The 11,365-nt window shown below is 38.9% G+C and overlaps 1 protein-coding gene and 1 pseudogene across 1 annotated transcript; one reads left to right on the top strand and one right to left on the bottom strand.

Moving 5' to 3' along the window:
- Positions 1-2,389: 2,389 nt before the first annotated feature.
- On the top strand, positions 2,390-5,429 carry LOC141847723 (uncharacterized; annotated as a pseudogene).
- A 2,373-nt stretch (positions 5,430-7,802) lies between these two features.
- Positions 7,803-10,790, bottom strand: LOC141813742 (homeobox-leucine zipper protein HOX16-like). The gene is made up of 4 exons (XM_074701728.1): positions 10,602-10,790; positions 10,371-10,513; positions 9,540-9,779; positions 7,803-8,499 (listed from the first exon to the last, which is right to left on the bottom strand). The coding sequence occupies exons 1-4, from the start codon at positions 10,711-10,713 to the stop codon at positions 8,104-8,106; spliced, it is 891 nt and encodes a 296-aa protein (XP_074557829.1). The 5' UTR covers positions 10,714-10,790; the 3' UTR covers positions 7,803-8,103.
- Positions 10,791-11,365: the final 575 nt, after the last annotated feature.

Genomic DNA, 11,365 nt, shown 5'->3' with positions numbered 1-11,365 from the left:
TATGCATTTACAAAAAAGAAATGGCAGTATGGCACTACAAGTTATGTAGCGAGTCACATCATTTATTGTCTTTTAAAATGTTATCCAGCTTATTAATTTCCATTCTCTTCTTTTTCAAGATAACATAATTAAAAGCCCATACTCGCCGAACAGGCTAACTCACAATCCAGCAAAACTACAGGAGCACTTGTCTCCTGCAAGAACATGGGTCGTCGATATATTTCTCCATCTTTTCTTCATTTCGAAGGTTTCTTCCCCTCTCTACCAACTTCACGTCACGTTGCATTTTTAGTTGTTCTCATCCGCTCTGAAAATGGGGGAATCAACTGTTTTGGCTGGTGCATTAAGTGATTTGCTACCGTATGATCTTGAATTAACAGTTAGAATGTTGTTTTTGGAGTTCCATCAGGTGACTGAGACATGATACATTCGCTTATTCTGTTAACAAGACCGCAATGAGAACTCTCCCGTGAATTGATTTTTATGTTTTGATAAGCTCAGTTAACATACGTTCAACTCTCTGAGTTCATTTTGCAAAGCTCTGGAGTGTATTAACAATGTAATCGTTTTACCTTCCTCACTGGATCATTCAAGAAAAACATCTCATCCATGTTGAAAAAATTAATATCGGCTGAAACCATCCATTGGAGTAACGCGGATTTACTAGACAGCCTTAGGCAGAGAGAAACTGTGACCAGTTCTTGTTATCACCTAAAGCATTCAAAATGCAGCATTTGTACCTTGTAAAAATGGGGAAAGGAAGTTAATGCGATCAGAACAGAAACTTCACCGAGAATTCAAAAAACGCAATTTGAATATCAACAAATTTCAGAATCCTTCAAAATATTGGTCCATCTATTTGGGGCAGTAATTCTTAGGACCATGAGGTCGCATGAAGAATTAAGAGTTAGATATGAATCCAAATAGAAAGCTGATGTACCTCAAGCTTCAGAATTGCTTCTCAGAGGGAAAGAGAAAATCTCCTGCTCAGGGGAAAACTCCACTGGGCCAATATCCATGGCGTACCCGGAGACAGGCAGTCTGCAATGCGATTCCGTAGCACTTCTTGAGCGACGGAGCAATGTGGAACCTAGGAATCAAGGCGGAAACTCCTGGGGGTGGCTGGTTCCCGTCTCTAGCTTTATGGGTTTCCTTTGCAAATGTAAAAGGAAGAAAAATTCTACTTTGCTTTAATCTTTCAAAAGGTCAAGAAGTGAAGGAATTGAACTCGAATACGTTGGAATCTTTACGTCTGTTTGTTCTCGTCAATAAACAAAGGAAACCTTCTCCAGTGTTTTCAATATCGAGATTATGAATTATGAATGAAGTGCTAATCTATGTTACGTTGGTTTTGGATTAGGCATGAGTCACGATTGGCACGTGGCAGTTGCTTGCAGAGAAAAAATGGGCAATGATTGGACTGGGAACACTTCGCCGTCCGTTTACACCACCCCGTGGGACCCACTGGAACTTGTGTCTCCTGTTGAATGATGTTGGATCCACCGTCAATCCTCAAAGCGGACGGTTGGCGAATCGTCATCGCATAGGAGCTTGTATGCGCCACTCTTCCTGGAGAGCCCGATTCACCCGGGAGGGTCTCGCGATCGCCGCAAGACGCGTGGCCGACCTGGAGACCGTCAGGATAATTGGCTAGTAGATCTGGCTCGTCGATCGCGTGTTGTGGATCTTGAAGCTTCGGTCGGACGCTCGGAGCGCTATAAACTCGGGGACGAAGACGGCTGCGATGACTATTCGCCGCTTGTTTCCGCCGTACCTCTCTCTCTCTATCTCTCCTACGCCTCCAATCTCATCTGCCGATGGCCTGAGGACCGCCGGACGCGTGCAAGGCGTCAGCTGTGGAACTCTCGTTCAATTTTAGAATCTAAATCATCAGGCAAAAGATTTCATTTTTTTCCTTTTAAGAAAACAGATGGATTTCTCATCCTTGACGCTTCTCTTGCGAATTTGTGGGAGTTCAGGGTGGAAGATATTCAATTTCGTGTTGCTTCTCCAAGTTATTTGATTTCTTGGACTTTGCTGAAAGGCTTATTGTGATTCACAAGTATATTTCTTCTGATTGGTATTGTTTTGTGGCCTTCATTACTTTGGAGTGATGATTGTGATTGCTCTCGTCGGTAAGTTCGAATGAAAGCTAATATTTTTCGTTTATTATTTGCTGAACATACGATTGACTTTGCTAGAAAGGACGAGTTTAATTCTGTTTTAGGAAAGTTATTATTTGGCCAGTGGATTTGATAGTTTGAAGTTCTTTCGGCAGATTCGTGGGATATTCTTATCTCAGTCATTTCTTAGTGTGAGATCGTTTTGAGAATAAGATTAATGGTGTGATTCCCAGAAGTCAGTGTTTTCTCTCCGGAGGAGAAACACGATGGCTTTCCCACGTTTCTCTATCTGGATTTGGGGCAGGAAGGATCATGGAACCCACAATTCGACAGTCATACCTCCTGATTTCCCTTCAGGATTCAAGGAAACGGATTACTGAAGTTTCTGCCTGCTAATGGACACAGGACAAGGTCAAACTGGAGAAGAAATAAGAAAAACTTGCAAAACCGCAAAGAAAGGGCGGATAGACAAGGAATACGACATCGTTCTCGTGTCCTCAGATGGTGGATGCATGTCAGGGTCGGAGTCTGATGATTCTGATTGGTCTATTGGGTGGTCTGAACCTCATGGCCCTGAATTTGTGAGCGATTCAGAAGCAGAGAACAGTTTCGCAGTTTTGGTGCGGTGTTATGGTCGTGGACGCAATGAGCAGGCAAAAAACTCCAGAACTCATGTCCTAGGAGCAGTCAGTCATATGGATGATGATCTATCAGGTAAGAAAAATTAGTTTTTGTCTTCTTTGGTATATATGTCTCTTTTGTATATGTAGCTTAAAATAGTCTGCAGGTTTGAGATTCAACCTCCTTGCATCCATGTGTTTCATCTACTCACCAAAGTTTGATTTTACCTTTTTGCCACATTATGACTGATTGTTTCAATTTCCTTTGTACCACATTATGTTCGCCATTTAATTCTACTTTCCCTAAATTATGTTAATTCTCTGAAAGCCAAACATGCAACTGTTGGTATATCTTTAGTTACAGCTTGATATAATATGGCAAGAAGCAGAGGATATCTTTTTTTTCTTTTGTTGAAAGGACTACACTAAGGGCTTTATTAAATAAGCAAAAAATTACATCGCATTCCATCAGGAAGACTGCCAGAGAAATATAGTATGTCATGAAAAACACTGAGCCGCATATTGAAATGCATATGAGCATAATTCTTCCTCAGGGCTTTCTTTTGCTAGAACATCAACTATGTAATTCCCTTGCATGCTTTAATGAGCTATATGCACCTGTTAGTCCCCTCCAAAATTTTAGACAGCCGCTCCCCTGAGTTTTTGCAGGCTTCTGATGGCTCCAGGTTGCCATTTAATATCTCGCTGGCCAAGTAATTGGCTGTTTCTACTTGGGTCTTTACAACTCCTTCCCAGGATAAATTCATGCTTTTAAGTGCATGAAGCTCAGTTTCCAGGATGAAAGTGGGACTGACACCATGCATGATAAATCACTTGACTCTTTGTTGGAGCTACACCTACCAAATTACTCTCTGATAATTGTATTTGTTTCGTTTCATTTTTCTTGTAGTCTCACATATCCATTTCAGAGAATTTTTTTTTGGTATCTCTTGTTTCTTAACCATCTAATGTTGTAACTCATAAAGATGTCAGCTCGTTCCCTATGTGGTTTTATAAGATTTTTCTTTTAGCTTGAGGAATGTAAGTGTACTTTATATGCAATTGTGATTGTTGCATATGTACCTTTACTATAAGATGACTATTTTCAACTCTATCACCATATAGTTTAGCATGCTCATTTTTATCTTCTTATGTTTTGATATGTATTATTGTACTCTTGAAAATGTCATTGTTTGGTTCACTTGCATAACTCTTCTAGCTTACTAGTGTTATTGGATGATTTGACCAACCAAAGGTCCCAATTAGGATTGGGTAGGTAGTATTCCCTAGGTTTTAGCTTGGTTTTTTCAAATCCCTTGTTGGCTTTAGTTTTCTTGTTGAAGTTGGGGTCTTGAGATTGTTTATATGCTATAAATAACCTTGTGAATTCTCATATTCGTCTTGTAACACCATAGTTTAGTCTTATATGGTAAGTTGTGGCCTAATGAAGAAACTTGATGAGCTTAGATGAGTGAGTGAACTATTAGTAACTTGAACTTAAACATTTCAGATAGTTGTTAGGCTCAACAGTCAATTGTATCATTTAAGCAGTTGAGACACATGTACATGTAGTCTAGACAGTTTAGGAGTATTGGTATTCACTGGTAAGTTTGACAGAGAGCCAGACTACCCACTTTTACAATGGAGAAAATAGTGGTATTCATAGATCCTCATTTTTGTTACTCTATAGATGTAGAAAATTAAATTTGTTTTCCCTGGTCATTATTCTTTACTTTGCTAGATAAATGTGTTCAATACTTGCAGCTTTCTTGAAAGAGTGCCTTGTTCCTCTCAAAAAATTCTACTACTCCCGTGACTAGCTCTTACTCACTATTCAAATAGAAGGCCTACTCACTCGATCTTGGTTGAAGTTTGGTTGGAAACGGGAACAATTCTTTTCTTGTTGCCTAGAGGCAGTTAAATTTTGCTACTCCCACTAGTTATTGAAATTTGCTTTCTGGCAGCAACTTCCTTTCCTTCCTTTGGATGCATACAAGAAAATCTCTTAAATAATATTCCATGCGCTATTTGTTGACCTGCTTTTACTTTAATTGATGCAGATGGCAATAAGCGTATGGAGGAATGGCTTTCTTCTCTTTGAAGCATCTGACTGTAAATACTAATTGACAGCTTGGCCTAATGAGGTGTGAGAATAAACTTACAAAAAGCAAAAAAGAAAAAATGCATATGACAAAATTTTAATATGAGTAATAGAATTGTGAAGCAATGGCGTTGTCTTGGTGAATAAGTTCCCACTGGATAACATTTGTTTGGTGATATCTTGGAAGGAAACTGTTTCTTACAAATTCAAGGAAGGTTATTGAGAAGTTTATTTTGTCTTGCGGCTTTACAACCTTCTGAAGGCCGAAACATTCTCTGGGGTAATGGACAAAGTTTATAATTGTATACTGCAGCTGGATAACATTGTTCCGTGCCATATTGAAAGGGAATGTGATTTTTACAATGGAAAAGGGAATTAGAGAAGTTAATATATGCGTTGTGACCTCGCTAATGTTCAAACTATTTTGTAGGGCATGATCTTATTATTTCATTATTTTTTTCTGTAAATATCACCTTATTTTCGCCATCGCCTGATGTACATATGTTTGTCAATAACGTGAACACAATGTGAATATGCCACCATCATTAGAGATTTTGTTGTAAATATTATGCTTTAGAAAGGCCAAGCTCCAAAACTACTGTAACTGTACAAACAGGAATTATATTCCTATACAGTGTGCAGATTTATATAAGTGACAAATAATTGTATCTGGCTGTTGAATTTGTCAGGTCTTCATTAGTGCAAGATTCAATAGCTATGTGCTTGGTTTAGATTGATCAGATAGTTTATCTTGTACTCTTTTGTAAGCAAACATACGTGCTGAACTTGAGGATTACTCAAGGTTTTGACATTTCAGCCGAAAGGAAAATTTTCCAGATGGCCTCCATAGATAGTTCCACGGGAAAGGAAAGACTAAATTTTCCAGATGGTGCCATCACATAATTGTGTGCGGTGGCACCACTAACAATCCTTTGTATTGAGAAGATTTCACCATCACTCTTTGTCCTAGATATGTTCTTATCAATTTTGATTTGTGATATGATTGCTCAATGACATTGGAAAATAACACTTGTTTTGTGCATGATGATTTGTGTCCATGTTTGGTTGGACAAGACTGCTGTTCTAAACACCCTCGTTTAATTTATTACATCTCAATCAAGCAGCCTACTATTTCCTCCTAAATATTTATATTCTCTGATTATTGATTAACTAAAGCCATTCCTTTTGTATTGTTTAGCTTTTTCCTATGTATTCAAGTTATGATCATTGTGCTGCAGCATTAAGTTTAATTTTTCAGTATCCACTTCCTGGTCCTTAACCTGCTCAATACCACTTGTAGCTGTATTAAATTTCAATGAACCTCAGCTTAGGATTGAAGTTGTTTCCATAAAACCACATAGATGAACCCATTCTAAAATTTGATGCGTAATGGTTGTTTCTCTTGACCTAATATTGCAATGCAAATACTATTACAAAATAATGGGCTAATGTGAACTTAAAATCAGTATATAATATCTTCAAGTTGTGGTTATCCTAACCTTTGAGCTCAACTCCAATCTTAGAATGCATATACGGTCAATTGTAGTAAAAGGTGAAGTCAAGTCGTCAAATATAATAATAAAAGATAGTCTAGTGCATGAAATTCTTATCAATGTGGGATCCCGAACAAAGGTTTATTATGCAATCTTATTCTATTTTATAAGAGTTTTTTCTGAGACTTGAACTGGTGACTTATAGATCACACGACAATAATTTTAGTATTGCGCCAGAGCTCCTTTTCAGATATAATAATAATTTAAAAAACACTAATATGGCTATGGTTTCAATGTTTCAACCATAAATCATTGGGGAAAATAGTACCTAAACATCGTCTAAATTGTGCAGAATCTATCTTTTCTCCCCAACTTGTTAAGTTGTCACTATATGGAACGAAGCTTTTGTTTAATCTTATCTACTCTATTTGTCAGTCATCACCCTCTTTCAAAGTGATTATGGCAAGAGGTAGAAGGATTAAGCTTAATCCAATTCCAATATATGACTAAGATAGAGATGGCACAATATGCTACTCTCTTTTCGCAGAAAAATGGCTTCAAATTGAATTGTGAATCAGCATGCAACAAGTTATAGATAAACTTCATTCATTTTGAAACTTAAATTTTGCTGTGTAGTTCTATTTAACATCTTTACAACTTCCCTTTCATTTTTTCTGATTATGGCTCTCCTCTTTCTATGAAAGGCACACTAGTCACACCACGGAACTGGAAATTAAATTTTGCAGTCCGAGATCAATAGGAGAACGATAAGCCAGTGTATTGTGAATCTTACTCTCATGAGTCATGACGTGATACGAATAAATTCTAAAACTTGTAGGCCTTATCTGATTTGTTCTTGCCATCTGCATCTATCCTTTTCCAGGTTCAATTCCATATATCCAAAGTCTAAATTAATCTAATTCAAAACAATACAATGCAGAACTGACCAACTCTTAGTGTGGAGATTGTCCAAAATTTTATATAAGAAAATAGACGAGGAGACAAATTAAAAGTGTTCGTTTTTGAGTTGTAACTATGGATGCTGTGACTCTAAGGACTTCTCAAAAGCCAGAAAAAAAAAAGGTCATTGAGGCATAGCCACTATGTTTGCCCTGTAAGTAATTAAAAACGCATGCAGTAAAAGGACAAGCATGAAGACCGCCATGACTTTAGAATCACATATACATGGTGGATGACTCGTTGCTAACATCGATAAAGGGTAGGATATAATCAATGAGGAACGACAGTTTCAACTAAAAAGTGGGACTGAGAGACAAAGCATATTGACTTTTCGGTGAGCCTGTAATTCCTCACCAGGTTAATTAGTCTAATAATTCCATGGTTTACTTGAGCTATGACTAATTTTTCGCTGACAGGACTTGTTGCAGTTATAATTTTCCATATTCTGAACTGAAGTTGGAAAAAGAAACGGACATGATTCAAGGTGGGATCTGATAACATTATCCTTCAACACGAGATGAAATCTAGGCATGAAAACAAACATTATCCTATTCGTGTAGATATAGGGCTATGTTCATGTTTGACTTGGGACATGCCATATATTGCAAACCAAATTTAATAGGATAGACAATAAACAGACGAAGTAAATCAGTCTTGTGAACTATGATCCCCAAGCAGACTACATTTACGCCTACTACACGTCCAATAACACGATCGACTCGCAAACATAATAAACATACGTGAAGAAGATGAAGCAGCAGCAGGAAGGACCCATGCATTGGATCATTCAATTTCCAACTTAATTATCAAGGGAGGAGAATGCTTTCATCCAACCATTGCTCCAGATGGGCTTCCTCCTGCTGCTGCTTCTGATATTCTGAAAAGGCACTGCTGGAGTAGTAGTTGCAGCCCTCATCGCTCATGTCGTCCTGATCAGAAAGGATGCCATTGTTACACACTCTGTAGCTCTCCGGGAGAATTAAAGGCTCCCGGCCGTCCGCTACCAAGTGATGAGCATCTACTTTGGCCGCCGCATTTCCACCGCTTCCCGTGCTCATCAGGTCGTCCACCTTCTGCTGAATGTTCAGGTTCAGGTCCTTTACATTACCACTAGATGCAGCCTGATCATCCGGAATGAGACTAGTGACTCCAGATTTTGCTCCCTGTTCATTTGCTTGCAGCTTTTGTAGCAATAAATTCACCTGCAAGATTCAACTATTGAGTGGATAAAATCAAAGGTTAGATTATCACAATTAGCAGTTCAAGCTAAAAATCCAGTCGTTTTCAACAACCAACCATCCTGTAGCGAGAGGTCAACTCCAGTATGACATTTCATCCCCCTAATCAAGAGGGTACAAATTACAGAAGAGTAATTTTTTGAAGAATTAGGATTGCATAGGAATCATTAGTAGAATCAGGATTTGATTTAGCGCAGTATAATGACTGAAGACAAAAGTATAAAAACTAGAAGATCTATTAGACAAAATATAGAATATCACCTTATTATTATAATTATTACTACTGTTCATGATACACAAAATGAAATGGGACAATACAGAGAGTAAATTACCGATTCTCCTCTTTGTGACAATTCATCTTCCTATTCATTCCAAGACTTTTTGATTCAGGTTCAATCAAACATATAAAATTCCTATAAATCTTTTTTTACTTTAAATTTGAATGTGTTTTATTATTACGATAGGTAATTTTTCTTGATTTCGTATTCTGAAGCACGCTCAGTTGGGGCGACTCATCTGAATGGATCATATTGTCATCACCACTTGGGCAGGTTCCTGACCAAGCTGGCCCTACTGGACTTCAGTTCACAATTCAACTGTTTGAATTAATCCAGTTTGATAAACGAACTGAACTTGAGTAGACTTTTAAAATTTTCTAATTGACATGTAGACAAAACGACCAGAGCAGCTGCCCTGTCAATTGAGAAAGTCATAAAACACAGTGGATAAATTGACAAAACAAGTGAAATTTGGTGGCATTATTATGACCAATAGGGATGGAGCCACTCCAAAATGATCTCACATAACAACTAGGAATATGATTAAAAAAAATAAGGCTAATAGTATTTCGTGAATGGTGCGTGAGTAGTGACACACGGTCTGTTAATTTTTTTTAATACGGAGAAGTATTGACAATTTGACATTGTAGCAAGTTACCAAATATCTTGATCAATAAAAAATTTAAATGGGAAATTGAAACTGATATAGAGAGGGAGGAGGTTCACCTGTGAACGCAACCGGTCGTTGTCTTCAACAAGGACATCGTGGTCAAGTAGGAGTGCGTCATAGGAGGCCTTGAGACAATCGAAGTCACGCTCCACCTGCTGGTTCTTCCACCGGGCTCGGCGGTTCTGGAACCACACCGCCACCTGCCTCGGTGGCAACTGCAATTTCTTAGCCAGTTCGCTCTTGCGCTCCGGCTCTAGTTTGTTTTCCTCCTCGAAGCTCCGCTCCAGCATTTGTATCTGTTTGCCACTTCAAAACTACATCAACTCGATTCATATGTAATCAAATAAAAAAAGAGAGTAAATTTACGTGCAAAATTAAAGTAAAACTAAGGGATCCACCTCGTTTATCACTATGTACAAATGTGAAACGCCCGAGCGAACTTTCCAATCTCATAAAAAAATTGATTTTTCCGCAAAATTCAAGTTGGTTCATCAAATGACTATACCACTCTGATCTTCAATTTCGGGATCATCGATGATAGTCGTCTTAAGCTTTGCATCTTCTTTTTAATTTCATCTAAATTGATCCCAATGATATTCTCAAGATCGAAAAACACCATATAAGAAGCAGGATCATTTCAATTGATTAAAACTAAAAAATGAAATCTTTGTACTAACAAAAGAAGCATTTCCTCACGGTACTGTTTCGTCATACGGATAATAATTTCCTCTCAAATATTTTTGTCTTCTTCCACTCGACAGCTGGGCTGATCACAAGCGATTCTGGTGAGCAATACGTTTATCCACCCGTTTTAGAAACTCACCTTATCATTAGAGTAATTTGGACTAAAACAGATACTTTATTTCCTTAAGTGATCACCTGTTTACCTGTTCTGAGGTGAGGCGACGCTTCTTCTCCAGCGGAAGCAACTCATAATACTCCTCGTAAATCTCATCCGACGATGTGAAGAATGGACGGAGCTTGCTCCCTCCGCCCTCCTCCGCTACCCCTACCACAGCCGACCTGACACCTGGAAATTTCAACACAAAAGGCTCGCCACCATGTACTGGAATCCAAATCCAAAGTCAATTCATCAGAGGTGCCGTTGTAATTATTACCTCGAGGACCAGAGATTGACTTCGCGCTGCCCAAGAGTATTAAGCGGCCGTGGGAAGAGGAAGACGAAGAGGAAGATGAAGGCGTATCGAAGATCAGACGTCTGGAGTCCATCCCCACAACTCGAACCTGACGATTGACGATCAGATCTAGATCCCCAAGAAGGTATCTATCCCACTGGTTCACTCGCTTCTAGCTGTACGTATGTGCTCTTCTCCCTCGGTTCTCGATCTGGCGATCGATCGAAACGGGCGATCGGCAGATCAGTTTAGAAGAAGAAGAAAGTTATGATGGAGATAGTCTTATGGCGGAAGAAGCTTGTATTCCACAGAAGGTGAGTCGAAGTTTTCGTCGGGGTGAGAGAAAATCCCATCATGCAGCTATGAGTTTGAAACAAACAAGGGTAGGGCAAGAAGAGGAAGAAAATAAAGAAAAGAAGTCTCCACCACCACTTCCTTCCGGCGGAGAACCGCCGGAGGACGCCTCAGATCAGGGAGAAAAGCGATAATCGGACGCCGGTGATACGAGGACTGAGGGAATCAGCCGCCTGGGATGGAGATTCCAGCGAAATGGGAATTTTTGAAAAGCTTCAGCGTCTTTTTGTAAAGTTGCGGCCATCGGGGCCGAATGGATGTGGATCTTATAGAGGAAGTTGTAATCCAATGACGGAATTGCCCCTGCGTTGGTTTCACATGAGAGAGAGAGAGTACCGTCTCATCTGAATGTAACCCAAGGGTAATTTTGTATCGTAACTGATAATGAAATT

The sequence above is a fragment of the Curcuma longa genome, chromosome 1, assembly GCF_044706935.1.
Source record: "Curcuma longa cultivar G26 ecotype Majalengka, Jawa Barat chromosome 1, ITB_CL_G26_1.1, whole genome shotgun sequence".
In the NCBI taxonomy this organism is placed as follows: Eukaryota; Viridiplantae; Streptophyta; class Magnoliopsida; order Zingiberales; family Zingiberaceae; genus Curcuma; species Curcuma longa.
Note: the sequence above shows the minus strand (reverse complement) of the source record. Positions and strands in the feature narration are given on the sequence as shown.

Bases quoted from the DNA above. Each gene is read 5' to 3' on its own strand.
- LOC141813742 (XM_074701728.1), bottom strand. From the start codon at position 10,713: ATGGACTCCAGACGTCTGATCTTCGATACGCCTTCATCTTCCTCTTCG. The intron at 10,514-10,601 runs GTAATAATTACA...TGAAATTTCCAG, and splicing joins GTCAATCTCTGGTCCTCGAG to GTGTCAGGTCGGCTGTGGTA. The intron at 9,780-10,370 runs GTAAACAGGTGA...AGTGGCAAACAG, and splicing joins GTCGCCTCACCTCAGAACAG to ATACAAATGCTGGAGCGGAG.